Source organism: Caretta caretta, chromosome 6 (assembly GCF_965140235.1).
Source record: "Caretta caretta isolate rCarCar2 chromosome 6, rCarCar1.hap1, whole genome shotgun sequence".
NCBI lineage: Eukaryota > Metazoa > Chordata > Testudines > Cheloniidae > Caretta > Caretta caretta.
This window is the reverse complement of record NC_134211.1, coordinates 10,026,396-10,045,997: the sequence shown is the minus strand read 5'-3', so window position 1 is coordinate 10,045,997 and position 19,602 is coordinate 10,026,396. Positions and strand designations below refer to the sequence as shown.

Sequence of the window (19,602 nt, the reverse complement as noted above, 5' to 3'; positions counted from 1 at the left end):
TAAATAGCCTGGTTTCAAACAGGCTCAGGGCCTTCATCCTGGTCCATCAAATGGACAGGTCCCCTGACCCACGCAGAACCTCAGGCCTTAGGGGTGGGCTGGAAGGACTGGGTGCTAGTTCTGAGCTGAAACTCAGATGAGCTGATTGATGACCACAAGGAACCCAACTGGGCAGGGATTGCAAGGACTGCTTCTGCCAGAATCCATGGCAGGGTTGGGATAATCCTGGTCTTGATAACACATGTGTAGGTTTTTTATTGTTTTTATGATGTTTTCTCTGTAATGCTTTGTACCTTAAGAAGAAAGCAGACTTGCTAGGAAATGCTGGGTGGTATTTTATACCAGTAGCACTGCACCTATTAATCATCTCTAAAGAGAAAGCCAGGAGGTGTCCTTCGGCAGCCTCTCCGTGCTGGGATAACACAGTGAGGGAGGGAACGGTGCAACCTGCAAATACCCCGGTCGGAAGGGAGAGGGGTGAATGCCTTCAGCTGAGAGAGGGAACAACTGGGGAGCTGGAAGCCTGACAGTGGGGCCCACTGAGGGTAAATATAGGTGCAGTTGCTCTGAACTGACACCCAGAGCCCAGCCCCTGGCAGCCTCTCCCTGGTTGAGCAGAAGGACAAGGGGGCCCCAGGGTGGGTGTAACCAGGTAAGTGGTTCCTCCTCCTTCCCATCTGCCACCTGCTCTAGTCCTCCTGCCTCTCTCCGCTCCCTGTGTCCTACCCAGCCCCACCCCGTTTGTGCTTGTCCCCTGGGCTCCTGTCCCCTATATCCTAACACCACTGCCCTAGCCTTCCTATCCACATCTCCCCCACCTCCCGTGTCCTAGCCTATCTGACCCACTTGTCCAGCCCCATTCTACAGCAATCTGCCCCACAGTATCCTGCCCCCCCATACCATGGGCCTCCTTCTCTAACATCCTGCCCCCCATGTTCTATCCCCACTCACCATCTGCTCTTTGCCTACTGTTTCCCTAGCCCATCCCCTTTGCCCACAGTGTCCTAGTCCCCTCACCCCATTTCTCTCCCACTGAGTTCCAAACCCCACCCCATCAGTCCCTTGTGTCCTGACCCCGACCCCATCCCCACCCTGTGTCCATATGCCCTGTATTACACCCCCGTATTCCACCCCCGTATTTCATGCCCCTGCTTCCCCAGCCTCATGTCTGGGACCTCCCATCTCTGGCTTGATGCAGCTCCATGTACACCCTAAGGTGGCCTTCAGATTGACACCCAGAGCCCACCTGGGGGGAGCAGATGTAGCTCCATGCCACAAGTTCCAGTACACGCTGCTCTTGGGGACAGATCCCCACTGCAGAGCTGCTGGCTCCTTGGGGTGAAATGGACTTGCAGGCTCTAAAGTTTTACAGTGTTTTGTTTTTGAGTGTAGTTATGTAATAAAAAAAAAATCTACATCTGTACATTACACTTTCACGATAAAGAGATTGCGCTATGGTACTTGTCTGAGGTGTACTGAAAAGTACTATTCCTTTTATCAATTTTACAGTGCAAATATTTGGAATAAAAATAAGTGGGCAACTATACACGTTGTAGTCTGTGTTGTAATAGAAATCAATATATTTGAAAATGTAGAAAAATATCCAAAATATTTAATACATTTCAAGTGGTATTCTATTGTTTAACAGTGCGATTAATTTATTAAATTTCAGTTACTTTTTTTTGAGTTAATCGCATGGGTTAACTGCAATTAATCAACAGCCCTTGAAATAAAGCATACATTTCTGATCGCAAAGGTAATTAACCATTTTGGAACAATTTACCAAGGGTCATGGTGGATTCTCAAGATGGGATGTTTTGTTAAAAGATCTGCTCTAGGAATCTCCACTCCTCCTCCCCCACAAATCCTTTCTATACTTCTCCCACCCGCACCCAACAGCCCTCCTGCTTCACTCCCAGGCTACTTCCAGCAATTACTTCCCTCTTCCTCAGCTCCTCTGTTTCCCCTGACTCCCCCAAGCCTTTGCACTGTTTCTGAGGGGTGCAGGAAATACGTTTTTGAATGGTAGTTTACATGAATTATTACTCAAAATTCTGGACTAATATGCCTAATAAGGAATCTATTTGTCAAAAACACTTCTTGAATCTTTTTTGTTGTCTGTATTGTTAGACATACTTGCTGACAGGTATTTTGAAATAAATTAACAAAATAATTGAAACTAGTGTGATTATTATGTTATTTTGAGAAATTAACTATGCACAAATTTAAAATATTGTTCGCAGAATTTTTACACACCAAATTCCTCCAGGAGTAATGGGAAACTCTCTCTGTGCACCTGCCAGTCACACAGTTCATCAGGCCTCATGGTCAGTTAGGCCTTAGAACACTTTGATTGGTTCACCTTAAAGATTTACACTTCACACTGGCTTTTCCACATGCCATCCGAATGCATCAGCTTCTTTAATAGCAAAGAGACACCTAGTTAGACACAGGGTGGATAAAAATCAGTGATTTAAAAAAAAAAAAAATCTGATTTTTTGACAAAATGCTTTTTGAGGAAAAAACCTATCTAGAGATAGTTTTAATTAAGATACATTATAGCTCAAAGATATCTCATAATGGAATAGGGATTATAAATTCTAATTCTATAGTATGAGACAATATATTCATGTAATGTTTAAGAAAAGTTTTGTAAATGAGTTCCAATAGTTCATGGATTAGGGACCCAATCTTATGGGGTTCCAGGGGCTTCTGTATAGATTATTTAGGTTAATCTTTGTATCTACCCAATGGGACTCAGTGCTCAGTCTAGAAGAGACCATCAGAGATGCTTAGTTTTGCAGTTCTCAAACTGTGGATTTGTGGCTCCAGAGATAACATGCTTGTTAACAGCAAAAATGTTTTTAAATAAATAATATATAGACGTGAGAAATAACAGACCTCAACTCTATTGTCCCTCTGCAAATTTGTGTACACAGAGTCAATCCCTTACCTCTCTCTAGAAGTGCAAAGTTTCAAAAAGTTCAATAAATAGAAGATTGTTGGGGGCGGAATAGATCTGGACAAGGAGAAGAAGTCTGGAGATAAATGTGAGAAGGGAGGTGTGACATTGCACTTCATCTGTTTATGTAAATAATGCTTATGAATGTGAATATGATGTAACTGGAATATGCTTTATGCAAAAGGTCTCTTGTAAGGTATCATTACAAAGCTTATAATCTACTGAGTGTGGTCATCCTATTTGTATGTATGTATCATTCTTGTATCTAAAATTAGAAATATGAAGTTAACTCTGAGGTCCTATTGTAATTATGCAAAGCGTGGGCTATTAATGGTGGTTTAGATGGCTCCCATTGACTAGGACAATTGGCTGTAAGTGGCTCTGTTTACCTGCAAGCCTTCCTGTGTACATGAGATGGGTAATGAAGAATGAGGTCTCACAGGACATGTGACCTGGTCACATGATCCTGGAATCCATCTTAAACCTGGTGCTTTTCCTTTTAGAAGGAGGGGTGGGAACCCAGAGAGAAAAGGATTCCCACCTTGTGCCAAAAATATAAAAGGGCATGGAACAGAACAAAGGGGTCCCCACTTGTGGAATCCCCTGCTTTTCATCTAAGATGCCTGCTGGAACTAACAAGGTCTGTAACAAGGGAAAGGCACGGGCCCAGACTAGGAAGGAGTCTAGTCTGTGAAAGAAGCTTATTGGAACATCTCTAAGGGTTACATTTACCCGTATTCAGTTTCTTAATGTATTAGGCTTAGACTTGCCTGTTTTGTTATATTTTGCTTGGTAACTTACTTTGTTGTGTCTGTTATTACTTGGAACCACTTAAATCCTACTTTTTATACTTAATAAAATCACTTTTGTTTATTCATTAACATAGAGTAAGTGATTAATACCTGGGGGAACAAACAGCTGTGCATATCTCTCTATCAGTGTTATAGAGGGCGGACAATTTGAGTTTACCCTGTATAAGCTTTATACACAGGAAAACAGATTTATCTGGGGTTTGGATCCCATTGGGAGCTGGGTATCTGGATGCTGGAAACTGGTTACCTGCTGAGTAGTTTTCAGTTAAAGCCTGCAGCTTTGGGGGCGTGGTTCAGATCCTGGGTCTGTGTTGCAGCAGGCTTGCATGTCTGGCTCAACAAGGCAGGGTTCTGGAGTCCCAAGCCATCAGGGAAAATAGGTTCAGAGGTAGTTTCAGCACATCAGGTGACAGTCCCAAGGGGGTCTCTGTGATCGAACCCATCACAGGAGGGGCAGGCAGTAGAAACAAAAGTGAAACTGTTTGAGCAACATATTCCAGAAGTCTTGAGGTCTTTCTGAGTGTAGCCTTCATTGATTTAAGATCTACCATACCATTCTCTCAATAGAAAGGAAAACCTATAATGGCAGCAGGTCATAAGAGACCCAGTTTGGGAATAAGAACCATACAAGAAATGTGTGTTCGCTGATGATGTTTTAAAGAAAGTCACATTGATGGAACTGGTAGAAGTCACTTAAGCACTTGGATTCAGAGACTGTTGAAGTGATAATCTCACTTAAGAGGAGTAGCTTCTTCTGCCAGAGTAGAAAGAATATTTTCTTCCTTTGAAATAATTCATTCCAAATTGAGAAATCATTTGGGACCTGAAAAAGCAGGAAAGCTTGTTTTTCTTTTCCAGATTATGAACAAACAGGAAAATGAAGGCGAAGGCGACTGAGTTAGCTCCAGAAGCCAATATTTTAAGTTTCTCCTGTTAACCTGGCTGACATCGTCGATTTAATTTTTTTAAAAAATATTTCATTTAACTATTTTAGTTAAAAACAATTTTAACAAAAACAAACCTGATTTTAAAAAACTTGAATGTTTAACTAAATTCAAAAATTCATATGCTTGTTTTGTAAAAAATATTATACGTTTGCCGTTGAAGAAAAAAAATCCAGAATACATAACGTTGTTGCTTTAGTTAAATAAAACTATTTAAATGGCTGTCTGGTGATGTTCTCCTCCTAACACAGCATGGCAAGAAAATCCTCCAAATATTAACGATTAACCTGTTGATTTGGAGATAGTTCACCTCCCAGTGACTTCATAAATGTCTGCTTCAATTATCTTTGGTAAATGAAATAACCAAACAATCATTCATTTTCTGATATAGCTGTAAAACTCATCTGAAAAGTTTTCAAAATAAATCACTTAAAAATGTATAGTGTGTAACCTTTTAAAAATGAAGCCTACATCTCTCTCTTAGTTGTGAAGAATATGTATTAAGGTTATAACAACCAACAAGAATGCACTTTTAATCACGGATTTCTACATAAATCGAGTCTTCCTGACTCGTGATTTAAATCAAATCCACCCTGGTTAAACAGACCTTTGTAACACATTAAGTACATAGTTCTTCATCACATTTGTATTTAAAAAGATAGCAGAAGTAGTTCCTGCATCATCTTTCAATCACATGCAGCCGGGCTGTCCCGCTCTCAGCCCAATCCATGCTGAGACAGGACTGCAAATTCCACCTCTAGATGTCACCCAAGAGTCACTCGCTGACTGGAACTGAGGTAGGTGTGTGGGGAATTTCCTGGCTGGGTCCCATCTAGAGGGGGGTGAGGGGTGTCCTGGCTGCATCCCAGCGAGATGCATGAGTGTGGGACAGAAAGAGAAAGGCCTGGCTGGATCCCACCTACAGGGGGTGGGGGTGGGGATGCTCCCAAATAGAGTAGGCTGTGACCATCTGCTCTAAATTCCCTCCACCTGTCTGCTCTTCCCCACTTGACTCTTCAGCCAAGTCCCCTTCCCTGCCCCACACAGTGTCTCTGTCAGGCATCATGGGAACAGGACCACTCCCTGGTTCACACCTGCTGGCGCTGTGCCAGGCCCACTGGCTGCCAGAAGCCCCTTAGGCTGTGGCGTTGCCAGGGGGGCACTGCTGTGTGTGATTTGGTGCCGGATGAGATTGGCCAACCTAGCAAAGCGCTTGCCACAGTCAGCGCAGCAGTGCGGCCCCTCCACGGCGTGCGTGTGTTGATGGACTCTCAGGTGTGAAATCTGTACAAAGCCTTTGCCGCAGTCAGCACAGCGGTGCGGCCGCTCCCCGGTGTGCGTACGCTGATGGACTCTCAGGTTTGAAATCTGTACAAAGCCCTTGCCGCAGTCAGCACAGCGGTGCGGCCGCTCCCCGGTGTGGGTGAGCTGGTGTCTTTTCAGGATTGAGCTCTGTATAAAGCACTTGCCGCAGTCAGCACAGCGGTGCGGCCGCTCCCCAGTGTGGGTGCGCTGGTGTCTGCTGAGGCTTGAGCTGCGTGCAAAGCCCTTGCCACAGTCAACACAGTGGTGCGGCCGCTCCCCGGTGTGTGTGCGTTGGTGTCTTCTCAGGCTTGAGCTCTGTACAAAGCCCTTGCCGCAGTCAGCACAACGGTGCGGCCGCTCCCCAGTGTGTGTGCGCTGGTGTCTGCTGAGGCTTGAGCTGCATGCAAACCCCTTGCCGCAGTCAGCACAGCGGTGCGGCCGCTCCCCGGTGTGTCTGCGCTGATGGACCCTCAGGTGTGAAATCTGTGCAAAGCCCTTGCCGCAGTCAGCACAGCGGTGCGGCCGCTCCCCAGTGTGTGCGCGCTGGTGTATGCTGAGGCTTGAGCTGTGTGCAAAGACCTTGCCACAGTCAGCACAGCGGTGCGGCCGCTCCCCGGTGTGTGTGAGCTGATGGACTCTCAGGTGTGAAATCTGTGCAAAGCCCTTGCCGCAGTCAGTGCAGCGATGTGGCCGCTCCCCGGTGTGCGTGAGCTGGTGTCTACTGAGGCTTGAGCTCTGTGCAAAGCCCTTGCCACAGTCAGAGCAGTGGTGCGGCCGCTCCCTGGTGTGCGTGCCCCGGTGTGTTCTCAGGATTGAGGACTGCCTGAAGCTCCTGCCACAGGCAGCGCTGTGGTACGGCCTCTCCCCGATATGCCAGCGCTGGTGCTGGGTCAGTGCGGAGGGGTTGCTGAACCTCTTGCCGCAATTGATGCGGCGGTCAGGACGCTGGCCGATGGAGAGTCTCTGGTGTGTAGCCAGATCCGGTCTCTGGCTGAGTTTACCCCAGGGATGGACTGAGTCCTGTGCATGGATCCCCCTGTGTGATGTGGGATCCTGCATTCCTGCCGTGCTCTCCCCACATTCTGCCCATGTCCTCGTTCCTCCCGGGATCCCGAGCCCTGCTGGAGAGAGCAGAGGCAATCCTGGCGTTAGTGCACAGTAAAGTCTACTGGTTTGTCAAAGATGGGAAAATGTCACGGATGGAGCGATTTCCCCATTTCTCAGTGACTGTTTTTTGGATGGGTGCCTCTGCCTGCAATGGCGGCTCCTGTCCGACAGGGCTGGACCCAACACCTCGCTCTGGGAATTGAGACCTGGCCTGCGGGGTTACAGCGCCACTCAGATTTGCCCCCGCCCCCAGTCAGAATGGTGGGGGAAGCGAGCCAAACTTCAGTGAATGGCCTTACCACCCAGATCTTCTCTAGCCCACACCAACGCCTCTGCACCAGGCTGGGGTTAGGGCTGCAGCACTAGGGGGAAGGTTCTTCTTTGGGCGGTTGGTGCTCCATGGGCAGGGCAAGGAGGAGGGCAGGTTGTGTTAAAAATCATGGAGCTGTCACAGTAAATTTAGTGACCTGTGACTTTTACTAAATTTACTGTAACTGCTCTCTAATTTCTGATAGGAAATGCTGACACAAATCTGCAGCCTAACTCAGGGTGGTTCTACCCTATGTTGTTTGTGCAACGGCCACCGCCTGCTCCCATGTGTACCATGCATCTTGGGTCTCGTTTTATGCTTAAATTGTAGCTTGCCTAGGATACAGGCAGCGCCTGGCACAACAAGGCCCTCAGCCAGAACTAGGGCCTCAAAGTGCTAACAAACAGGGTCTGGGTTTTGTTTTCACACTGATTTTGGTTTTATTTCCATTAGAGGTTTTTATTTACATGTTGGTGGTTCTGCACTGTCTCCTGTTTTATAGCATAAGGCCTGTTCCCCAGTGTTTGCACTGTTTAAACTATATTGGTTTGAAACCAGCTACAATCCCCTCATGTGGGCCCAGTGAGACCAGTATAAAGCCACTTAGAACAATGTAGATTATTCCTGTGGGGGAGTGATTCCTTTTCAAGGAATTCCTCCTAAAGAAGTCATTTAGCTTCAGCCTCATGTTTCATTCTTTGTGCAAAACTAAAACCGAACTAAAATCCTTAAGAGGGTGGGGGTTTGATGGGATGACAAATCACTCAGGGTTTGTGTGATATAACCTGAAAAACATGTTTGTCTCGTTTTACAACCCAATCAGTGACACTGCTGAGGTGGAAGGAGTGAATGGCTGCCACCCAGCCTTTGGTCTACAGAGAGTCACAGACCATGTTAAGGCTGAGGGCTATGCTAAGCATTGACACTGAAGCAATGTACACAACAAAGATTTTGTGCCACTGAGAAAGCAGGAGGAGAGGGGATGTGACAAAGACCATTCCACCCCCTCTCCCTCACACCCAGCCCATACACCAGGGTACTCCAAGTCGTGCCCCACAGGACGATTTTGTCTGGGCACCTAAACATGTTCATTCTCCCCCAGCAACAGCTGCCCGGAACACAGGGCAGTTTTAGGGCATTACAGCAAAACGCTGCAAGTTCCTGAGACCTACTCTACCAAATGGCGTCCTCTGCATGGCATGACCTGCGCTCTTCATACGTGACTGATCCTGCCCTGCTGAGTCATTCCCAGCTTTCTCCTTGCTCGCTGGGGGCAGGTTTCTCCAGTCTGAGAGCTCATGTGTGAAGTGAAATGGCAGAGAGGGGGTGGGGTGGGAACCTTGACAGGGCAGCACCTTCTCTGCCAAGGGCCAGTGACTCTGGGATGCTCTCCCAGGCTGTGAGAAGGTTTTTGCCTCTGGCTGAGTTATGTCTGGATCCAGATGTCCCAGGGCCATACGACACCAGCACAACAGCTTGAGTCAGGAGGGGCAGAGGCATGAAGCCCATTTGAAAAATCTCTAGGGTACCCCTGCCTTGGTATGATTTTCTGAGGTGTGGGAAGCCTAGAAGAAGGTGTTGTGGTCTATAGAACGACAGGCATGTCTTTCCAGCCAGGTGCTTGTCTGAGCCCCGGTGCCAGATCCACTGACACACACACAGATGGATTTTATCCTCACAGCCTCAATGCCCTCTCCATTACACAGGTGGGGTAACTGAGGCATGGTGGAGCTGTAGCGATTCGCTTCTAGAACTGAATCAAGATCTTTTGAATCCTACTGCAATGTCCTACCCACTAGGTAAATGCAGCCCTCATATGCTCCCCGGCCCTACCACGGAAACCTCTCTCTTTCCCTCAGCATCCCCTGAAATCTTCCCCCTCCCTACATTATCCCATATCACTATCCCACCCCTCTTTCAAGTTTATCATCTCCCCATCTCCGATCCATTTCTCTTTCACAGCTTTGAGGCCCCATAATGTTTATGTCCCATCATAGGTCAGAGATATCCAATAAGTAGGAAAGATGAGAAGTATGATAAGAGGACTCCCTGCCTTAACCAGGAGATTGCCAGTGACCTGAAACTCAAAAAAGAGTCATACAAGAAGTGGAAACTAAGTCAAATTATAAAGGATTAATATTAAAAAAAAAACCCACAAGCATGTAGGGACAAAATTAGAAAGGCCGAGGCAAAAAACAAAACTAAACTAACTAGGGATATAAAGGGCAACAAGAAAGCATTTTACAAATACATGGGAAGGAAAGGGAAGACCAAGGACAGGCTAGCCTTACTAAATGGAGGGAAAGACAATAAGAAAAAAACGCAGCAGTGGCCAAACTGCCATTAAATGCCTCTTTTGTTTCAGTTTTCACCAAAAAAGTTAGCTGTGATTGGTCGACTAACATAGTGAACATCAGAGTCAATGGGGTAGGATCTGAGCCTAAAATAGGAAAAGAAATAGTTATGAATTACTTAGACAAGTTAGAGGTCTTCAAGTAACCACGGCCTGATGAAATACATCCTAGAATACTTAAGGAACTGGCTGAAATGATCTCTGAGCCATTCACTTTTCTTAGAGATAATCACTGCGGATGGTAGAGAGACCCAAGGACTGGAAAAGGGCAAATATAGTAGCCAGTTATAGAAAGGGGAATAAGGACAAGCCAAGGAATTACAGACCAGTCATCTTAACTTCAGTACCTGGAAAGATAATGGATAAGCAAACATTCTATTTGTAAGCACTTATTAGTTTATTTCCTTCTAGGTAACAGAAAACATGGATTTGTCAGGAACAAATTATGTCAAACCAACCTAATATCCTTCTTTGACAGGTAGTAAGACTTGTGGATGGGGAGAAGCAGTACATGTCACAGCTCAACGTTAGTGAGACTTCTGATACGGTCTTACATGACCTTCTCGTGAACAAATTAGAGAAACACAGCCTAGGCAAATAAGGTGGGTGCACAACTCGTTAGAAAACTGTACTCAGAGAGTAGTTATTATGGCTCAAAAACGAGCTGAAAGGCATATCGAATGGGATCCCACTGGGATCGGTCCTATTCCGTATCTTCATAAATGATTTGGACAGTGGCACAGAGAATACACTCAAAGTTTATGGACGATTCCAAGCTGGGAGGGGTTGCAAGTGCTTTAGAGGACAGGATTAGAATTCAAAAGGATCTTGACAAACTGGAGAAATGGTTGGAATTAAATAGGATGAAATTCAATAAGACCATATGCAAAGTACTACACTTAAGTCGGAATAATAAATCACACAAATACAGAATGGGAAATGACTGCCTAGGAAAGAGTACTGCAGAAAACCATATGGAGTTATTGTGGATCACAAACTAAATATGAGCCAACAATGGAATTCTGTTGAAAAAAAAAAAAAAAGCAAATATCATTCTGGGATGTATTAGCAGGAGTGTTACAAGCAAGATGTGAGAAGTAATTCTTCTACTCTGCTCAGCACTGGTAAGGCCTCAACCGGAGAATTGTGCCCAGTTCTGGGCCCCACACTTCAGAAAGGATGTGGACAAATTGGAGAGGGTCAGACAAGAGCAACAAGAATGATTAAAGGTCTAGAAAACATGACCCATAGGAAAGATTGAAAAAATTGTATTTGTTTAGTCTGGAGAAGAAAAGACTGTGTGGGCGGGGGGAGGGCGGCTGGTGGACACCTGATAACAGTCTTGAAGTACCTAAAAGGTTGTTAGAAAGATAAATTGTTCTCCTTATCCACTGAGGCCAGGACAAGAAGTAATGGGCTTAAATTGCAGGAAGGGAGATTTAGGTTAGACATTAGGAAAGACTTCCAAACTGAAAGGGTAGTTAAACACTGGAAAAAATTACCTGGGGAGGTTGTGGAATCTCCATCATTGGAGGTTTCTAAGAACAGTTTACACAGACACCTGTCAGGGATGGACTTCATAATACTTAGTCGTGCCTCAGCGCAGGGGACTGGACTAGATGACCTACCGAGGTCCCGTCTAGTCCTACATTACTATGATATCTGTGATTCATTGATATCAAGGCCAGACAGGCGCATTGAGAGCATCCAGCCTGGCTTCCTGCCTATCTGAGCCAGAGAATCTCCCCAAGCCATTCCTGACTCCATCCCAGTAACTTCTGGCTGAGTTAGAGCAGGGCTTGGAGAAAGAGATGCCCCATCTCCACTGACAGACTCACAGTAATGGAGAATCCACCCTCTCCAGAGGGAAGCTCTCCCAGTGGATCATTCCTCTCCCAGATAAACAGTGGCCCCTAATTCCCAGCATCAATTTGTCTTGCTTCTGCTCCCAGCCAGTGGATCTCTTTCTGCCTTTGCCTTTTACATTAAGGAGCCCTCCACTAGCAGGTGTGTAAATCAGAAGGGTTTGGATTATTATGACTCACCTGAGGAGGGGCTCTCAGATCCCGAGCTTTCTTTAGAGTCCTCGACATCCTGAATCCAGAGCTCTGCCTCCCCTAGCTCAATCCGGTGGATTAAGTCCGGCGTGGAACCTGAATAGCCTGTTGCGGGGGAATGAATCAGTTTTATTACTAAAGTTTTGGGGGTAGGGACTCATTTATATATTGGTGCAGCCCAGCACAACAGGGCCCTGACCTCGATCAGTGTTTGTCTGCGCAGCACCTGGAACGACAAGGCCCCAATATCAGACACTGCTTGAGAGGAAAGCGCAGGAGATCCCAAGCAGGAGAATAATGAAATAAGCCTTCCTTAGAAAAGATTTCTTCCCATCTCCCACCAGGCAAGTTCAGTTCACACTCTGAAGCAGCAACGTCTATGACCCTTCTCAATTTGCTGTGGGGGTTGAGTCATGGCAGGTGTCACCGTTACACAGACCTACCAGTTATTTTGCATAGGGTGCAAGATTTGTTCAGTTGTGCGGCTGTTAAACTTATGATGTTGATTCTTTTTTGGAGAGATGGGGAGTTGCTGCAGGAGGATTTTCTCCCTGCCTTATTTGTCTAACTAGAGTCAGTTCTTGAGACAGAGTTACTGCCATTGGTGTCTGGGCTGAGATTCCTGGAAGAGGTTGTTGCTCATGGGCTGTTTCCAACCACCTCTGTGCCAGGACTGAGGTACATAATGCAAGTAAACAGGTTACATTAACATTAGCCTGAGGCTCTGAAAGTTGCTGACATTTGCCACCACTTGGCTGCTGGGTGGCACATGGCAGCTGAGGTGTCAAGGGAACCCAGACATTTCACAGCTATGAGTAAAGATAAATAGGTCCTTACCCAGGGAAATGAGGGCCTGGTTATTGCTCAGCATCTGGTCCCGGTACAGCAGCTTCTCTTGCTTAGATAAGAGCTCCCACTCCTCCCGGGTGAAATACAGAGCAACGTCCTCAAACGCCACCTGGAGCTGCTGTCAGAAGCGTTACACACTCTGCACCTTCCGCTCCAGCCCCCCAAGCCTGGAGTCTCTGCAGGGGACGCGGTTTCTAGGGGAGCGACTCACAGGGATAACACCCAGCCCACCAGCTGTGAACGAGGGAGACTCCACCGCCCCACCCAGCTCCCCCAGGGACCTCAGGGCAGGGATTTCCCTAAGCCCCCCCTGAATTTCCCCAACACCCCCCCCAATTACATGCAGTGTTGCCAGTTAAGTTGTTGGTTGGAAATCTGAATTGAAATTGAAACATTAATACACACTTTAAATGCATATACAGTGTATGAGAAAATACTTGTACCTGAGAAAGCATAATGGGTTTGAAAAGTATGAACCAAGACTAGCTTCCTCATACAGTTGTTATTTATGACAATGTTGGCACATTTGTTTCAGCTATATTGGCCAACCTAATAATTTCAAATGATGGTTTGTAAGCAAGGTCTGAATGAGCTCTCCCCTGACAGCTAGTGATGACCCAGTTGGGTGGAAAAGCTTCAGGACCAGACTGTATATACATGAACTCACCTACTCTGCCTAGGTATCCAGGAAACAGAGCTGTGTTGCCCAAGGGATCAATTTTGGCAGGTGTTGGTTACAAATCACTTAAGAATTAACTGGTTTCAGAGTAGCAGCCATGTTAGTCTGTCTTCGCAAAAAGAAAAGGAGTACTTGTGGCACCTTAGAGACTAAAATTTATTTGAGCATAAGCTTTCGTGAGCTACAGCTCACTTCATCAGATGCATTCAGTGGAAAATACAGTGGGGAGATTTATATACATAGAGAACATGAAACAATGCGTGTTACCATACACACTGTAAGGGGGAGGGATAGCTCAGTGGTTTGAGCATTGGCCTGCTAAACCCAGGGTTGTGAGTTCAATCCTTGAGGGGGCCATTTAGGGATCTGGGGCAAAAATTTGGGATTGGTCCTGCTTTGAGCAGGGGGTTGGACTAGATGACCTCCTGAGGTCCCTTCCAACCCTGATATTCTATGAGTCTATGAGTTCTATGAGAGTGATCACTTAAGGTGAGCTATTACCAGCAGAAGAGTGATGGGTCGTCCTTCCCTCTCACAGATCTTGGGAGACAGGCCAGACCTTGCTTACAGACAGCCCCCCAACCTGAAGCAAATACTCACCAGCAACCACACACCACACAACAGAACCACTAACCCAGAAACCTATCCTTGCAACAAAGCCCATTGCCAACTGTGTCCACATATCTATTCAGGGGACACCATCATAGGGCCTAATCACATCAGCCACGCTATCAGAGGCTCGTTCACCTGCACATCTACCAATGTGATAGATGCCATCATGTGCCAGCAATGCCCCTCTGCCATGTACATTGGTCAAACTGGACAGTCTCTATGTAAAAGAATAAATGGACACAAATCAGATGTCAAGAACTATAACATTCAAAAACCAGTCAGAGAACACTTCAATCTCTTTGGTCACTCGTTTACAGACCTAAAACTTGCAATTCTTCAACAAAAAACTTCAAAAACAGACTCCAACGAGAGACTGCTGAATTGGAATTAATTTGCAAACTGGATACAATTAACTTAGGCTTGAATAAAGACTGGGAGTGGATGGGTCATTACACAAAGTAAAGCTATTTCCCCATGTTTATTCCCCCCTCTCGCCCCCCACTGTTCCTCAGACTTTCTTGTCAACTGCTGGAAATGACCCACCTTGATTATCACTACAAAAGGTATCTCCCCCCCCCCCCCCCTCCTGCTGGTAATAGCTCACCTTAAGTGATCACTCTCCTTACAGTGTGTATGATAACACTCATTGTTTCATGTTCTCTATGTATATAAATCTCCCCACTGTATTTTCCACTGAATGCATCCGATGAAGTGAGCTTTAGCTCATGAAAGCTTATGCTCAAATAAATTTGTTGGTCTCTAAGGTGCCACAAGTACTCCTTTTATTTTTAAGTATTAACTGTGGAGGTTATGAAATGTTGTTATCTGTATTGTATGAGTAAAAGGCAGCAGAACTGTACTTAGCTTGACTGAATGAGGACGTCTCCCTCAGTGCTTAATTTGTGCCAGGGCTGAGCCCCGGCACCTCTAGGCTGGGCAGTTCATAGCTCTGGGACCTCTGGGCTTGTCACATCAGTTATTAAAGTAACAAACTTGCTTGAGCCCCAGCACCTCTTTCCTTACAAATTAAGCACTGGTCATCTTCAACTGAACTGCACTCCCTAAGCAGGAGGTTTGGATGCCATATCTTAGTGCACAGAGAGAGAGGGTGGGGCACAGGTGTTTTGCTCGGTGTAGGTGACAGGCATTATTTGACCTGCCCTCTCTCCTGTTTACAGAGAGAGTTGATTAGGCTTCATAAGTGACCACAAGAGCTAAAAACACTGATAATTAGGTCTAAGTGCTTAAACCTGCTGTGGGAGTGTTTCTGTGGAAGAGACAGCCCAGCCTGCACTAGCTGTGAGGTTCCCCCACTGAGAGCTGAAGTCACTGAGAGCTGGGTGGAACCTGAAGAGACAGACTCACAGAGGTCACAGTGGCAGCAGAAGGTGACAGTGCAGGGCCATTGGGGATGGAGCGGTAGAGTGAACGGTGGAACGACAAACAGCAGCCAGGGCATTGGACTACGTTTTAGTGACTTCGCTACAGAATGCTAGATTTGTGACTGGGAAACTTATATAAATATATGTTTCGTAGTAGGCCAATATTTTAAAAATGCATTATTTCCCAAGGTCATTATCTCACATCATCGCTACCTGAAGAGGTCATTATCTCGGGGAATTTCTGTACTGAACTTCTACTATTATAATTATTTTTATGTAAGAAGGACATTATTGGGTCAGACCAATGGTCCATCTATCCCAATATCCTGTCTTCCAGCAGGAATTATTCCAGGTGCTTCCGAGGGAATGACGAGAACTGCATGCAGCGTTCAAGAGGAGGGTGTACCATGGATTTATATAGTAAAAATGGAGGAGCTGGGTTTGCCAGACTGATCAGCTAAGCCAATACTGACAACCTATATGAAAAGGCTGCAGAACACCTGGCCTCTGGACTGTATGGACATGCAAAAAGCCTTATCAGCCCGCCACTGTCAAAGCCAATTTTAGAAGAACCGAATGCGGCTGTTAAGAATGCTGGAGACAACTCAGTTTCTGTGAACCAACAGGGCTGTGGCATCCCACTTTCCACTTAAGCAAGAGATCCCAGACGCTACAGAACCGGGAGGCCAATGTTCAGGGCATTGTCACTTGTTCATCCCGAAGTTGGACACTCGTTTGGAACAAGACCAGCAAATGCTCCTTATCTGTCTGCAAGAAACTCAGCTGACTGGCTAGACGCATGTGGTGTAAGAGTGAAAGACTCAACAGTTGAAAAAGTGAAGCCCTCTCTCACCCACCGCTCCGGCCGCTGCAGCTGTGACCCAGGGAGACCCCCCCGCACAGCCCCCCGGGGACTCGGGGTAAAGGGGTCGCGCCTGGCTCCGCATGTCCGCCAGGCTTTGTGGGCGGATCCCGGGGCCCCAAAGCCGCTCCCCGGCCCCAGCGCTCCGCCTGCTGCAGCCCCTGACCCCCGGGCCCTGCCTGGCCGCGCTGAGCCGCTCCCAGCCCCGGGGTCACTAGCGCGGGAGGGACCCGGTCCCGGCCCCCCTCGGCCCCAGCCAGTGCCCGGCCGGGGAGTCCCCGCCCCGCGTCCTACCTGCGCCGGCCCCGCTGCAGCCATCGCCGCGCTCGGCTCCGGCCCGGGCCGCTTCCTCCGCCCGGGCAGCGACCTCCCGCCCCAGGTGTCCGGGAAGGCCCCGCTCCGCTGCAGCCCCGCCCGCCGCCAACGGCCCCGCGCCTGCGCCTCCCGCTCCAGCCGCCGGGGGAAGCCCCCACGCAGGGACCTTCCGGCCCCGCCCCGCGCCCCCCGTGCGGCCCGGCTGGGAGCATCTGCCGCGGGGCGGGGGGACGCGGGGCGGGGCCGGCCCGAGGCTGCTGGAGACAAGCCGCTGCCCTGGCCCAGGCCCCGGGGCAGGGGCATAAAGCGGCGGATACTTTGCAAACCGGGGTCCCAAGTCCAGGGGCCGGGACTCGCCCCTCGTGGATCGATCGCGGGCGGCTCGGAGGAGGCGCGGGCTGCGGCAGGGGCGAGATCCCCGGCAGGGGCAGCTGCGGTGGGAGTTCACTGGGACCGCCCCGTGCTGCCCCTCCTGGAGTGCGGGGCCCACGGGGAAGGGCGAGAGCCTGGAGTAGAAGGGGGCCCGCGGCTTGTTCCTGGGCAGAGGGGACGAAACCCAGGGAGGGCCCAAGGAAGTGTCACTTATGTGACAAAGTGATGCCCCATGTCTGGGGGATCCAGATCCCCGCCCTGAGCTGCCCAGGTGAAACCTGCTGCCCCCCAGGCAGAGACTTCAGTGGTGGCAGCCCGAGCTCGAGTTAATTTTGGCAGGTCTGATCTCCTGGACCCAGACCAAGAGTTTATTAAAAAGGCCGAGGTCAACGGTAGCCTGTGCCAGGGCTGGGGAGACACTGAAGTGAGCTGTAGCTCAGGAAAGCTCATGCTCAAATGAATTGGTTAGTCTTTAAGGTGCCACAAGTCCTCCTTTTCTTTTAGGAGCACAGATGTCTCTAGTCAGGAAAGAGGTGACTAAAGAGGGTGATCTCCTAGGGGAGGAGGTAAAACAGGTTTTGGGGCAGCTGAAAACCATGGAGCCTTTAGCTCAGTGGTTTTCAAACTTTTTTTCTGGCGACCTGGGTGAAGAAAATTGTTGATGCGCACAACCGAACGGAGCTGGGGATGAGAGGTTTGGGGTGTGGGAGGGGCACAGGGCTGGGGTGCAGGGGTGAGAGCTGCAGGGTGGGGCCAGGAATGAGGGGTTCAGGATGTGGGAGGGGGTGGGGGCTCTGGGCTGGGGCAGAGGTGTGGGAGGGGGTCAGAGCTCTTGGCTGGGGGTGCAGGCTCTAGGATGGGGCTGGGGATGAGGGGTTTGGGGTACAGGAAGGGGCTCTAGGTTTGGGGGGGCTCAAGCTGGGGCAGGGGATTGGGGCACAGGCTTACCTCAGGTGGCTGCCCAGAAGCGGCCAGCAGCAGGTCCGGCTCCTAGGTGCAAGCAGCTCTCCGCGACTCTTGCCCGCATGCACCGCGCCTCAGCTCCCATGAGCTAGGAGCCAGCCAATGAGAGTACAGAGCCGGTGCTCAAGGCAGGGGCAGCGTGCGGAGCCCGGTGGATCCCCCGCCTAGGAGCTGGACCTGCTGCTGCCCCCTTCTGGGGCACAGCATGGTGTCAGAACAGGTAGGGACTAGCCTGCCTTAGCCAGGCAGCACCACCGACAGGACTTTTAATGGCCCGGTCAGTGGAGCTGTCCAGAGCCGCCACGACCCACTGCCTCACATTCTGCGACCCAGTAGTGGGTTGCGACCCACAGTTTGAAAACCACTGCTTTAGCTGACAGTGAATGAGAGTGGGAAGGTTTACGGGCTACTTTCAGTGTGAGAATTCTTAAGAATTTCTCAGCTGATGCATTGGTGGGAAATAAGATATCACTGCCCAAAACTGTTAATATTGTGACAACCTGTATCAAAAGGGAATATGTCTCTGAATTCCCAGAGGCAAACTCTGAGAAGAGGGGCAGCTATTTTGTGAGTTCTGGGAGACGTGCAGGGTAAAGCAATTGAAATTTGGCCCATACCATGTAGAGATCAGCAGTTTAGTTGAGGGGTTCAACAGGACTCTAAAATCCATGTTCAACAGGAATATATGCAAACAAGAGGGTGAGTGACTGGGATGTAATGTTACCCTGTCTATTTGCTTACCCTGGAGTGCCCCAAGAGGCCACATGGAGTGCCCCATTTCATCTCCTGGATGGGAGAAAAGTCACAGGGCCCCTGGATCTCACTGGAGAGTCCCTGGAGGGTGGCTCTGAGGCAGAGGGGGAGCTGATGGCTGAACTTGTGCAAAAGTTTGGGGAAGCTTTAAAGACTATGATAGGCATAGTTCAGGAAATCCTCACAAAGAGCCAAACTGCTCAGATAGCCTGGTGTGGTCGCAATATGTGTGAACGATCACTTGATGCAAGGGGCTTGGAGCTGGTGTTACTCCCTGTAGAAAGGTACAAAATGCAGAACCCAGGCAGGAAGGCTGTGGAAAGGGTTATCGATATTACCTAGAATGCACAAAGGTCCCACATCAAGGTTACTCCTGATAACCAGGTTAAAAGCAGATGACAATGGAGAAGCCATTGTCAACATGCCATGCTGTGCAGAGGAGGATCCTCAGACTGCCCCTCTAACTGATTTGGTGGCTGAACGCCATAGCAACACTTCTCTCCAGAGTGCTAAGGCATGTGAAGAGTTAACCCCAGCTGAAAACGCAGAGGTTATGAGCATGTGGCAGAGTCACCAGCAGGTATTTGCCAACAGGCCAGGCGTGACTCAGCAAATGGTTCATAAGTTGAACACTGTGGGGCCACACCTGCCCACAGCAGAGCATATCGGACCATTGGAAAAATGCAGGAGCAAATTTGTGAGGCACTAAGAAGCATGGTGGGCATGGGGATAGTTACAGAGTCAGACAGTCCTTGGGCTTCTCCAGTCGCCATGGCCCCCAAAAGGGCAGGACCATGAGGTGTTTGGGTTGATTACAGGGAGTACAACACTGCCACTGTTCTGGATGCATACCCTATGCCCATGTTGCATCATATTAAAGAAGTTCTGTATTAAAATCACAAATGAGTTTGATTCCCCAGAGTTTAAATTCCAGGGTATTACTAATTAAGAAGTCTCTTGGTTTT

The 19,602-nt window shown here is 48.4% G+C and overlaps 1 protein-coding gene and 1 long non-coding RNA gene across 5 annotated transcripts; both read right to left on the bottom strand.

The window, feature by feature from the left end:
- Positions 1–2,119: 2,119 nt before the first annotated feature.
- Positions 2,120–4,591, bottom strand: LOC142072641 (uncharacterized). The gene is made up of 2 exons (XR_012669142.1): positions 4,022–4,591; positions 2,120–2,439 (listed from the first exon to the last, which is right to left on the bottom strand). It is a non-coding gene; the product is annotated as an uncharacterized LOC142072641 (long non-coding RNA).
- Positions 4,592–5,198: 607 nt separating this feature from the next.
- Positions 5,199–16,642, bottom strand: LOC125637920 (uncharacterized). 4 transcript variants are annotated; one of them, XM_075130108.1, is made up of 4 exons: positions 16,529–16,642; positions 12,688–12,817; positions 11,839–11,955; positions 5,199–7,144 (listed from the first exon to the last, which is right to left on the bottom strand). In XM_075130108.1, the coding sequence occupies exons 1-4, from the start codon at positions 16,550–16,552 to the stop codon at positions 5,781–5,783; spliced, it is 1,635 nt and encodes a 544-aa protein (XP_074986209.1). In that variant the 5' UTR covers positions 16,553–16,642; the 3' UTR covers positions 5,199–5,780. The 4 variants fall into 4 exon arrangements, with proteins under 4 accessions (XP_074986209.1, XP_074986211.1, XP_074986210.1 ...); XM_075130110.1 differs by having other exon boundaries at positions 5,199–7,141; XM_075130109.1 differs by having other exon boundaries at positions 12,688–12,814.
- Between the last annotated feature and the right edge of the window lie 2,960 nt (positions 16,643–19,602).

Coding starts and splice junctions, on each gene's coding strand:
- LOC125637920 (XM_075130108.1), bottom strand. CDS start 16,552: ATGGCTGCAGCGGGGCCGGCGCAG. Junction 12,818..16,528: donor CTGCAGCGGGGCCGGCGCAG/GTAGGACGCGGG, acceptor CGCTTCTGACAG/CAGCTCCAGGTGGCGTTTGA. Junction 7,145..11,838: donor ATCTGAGAGCCCCTCCTCAG/GTGAGTCATAAT, acceptor TGCTCTCTCCAG/CAGGGCTCGGGATCCCGGGA.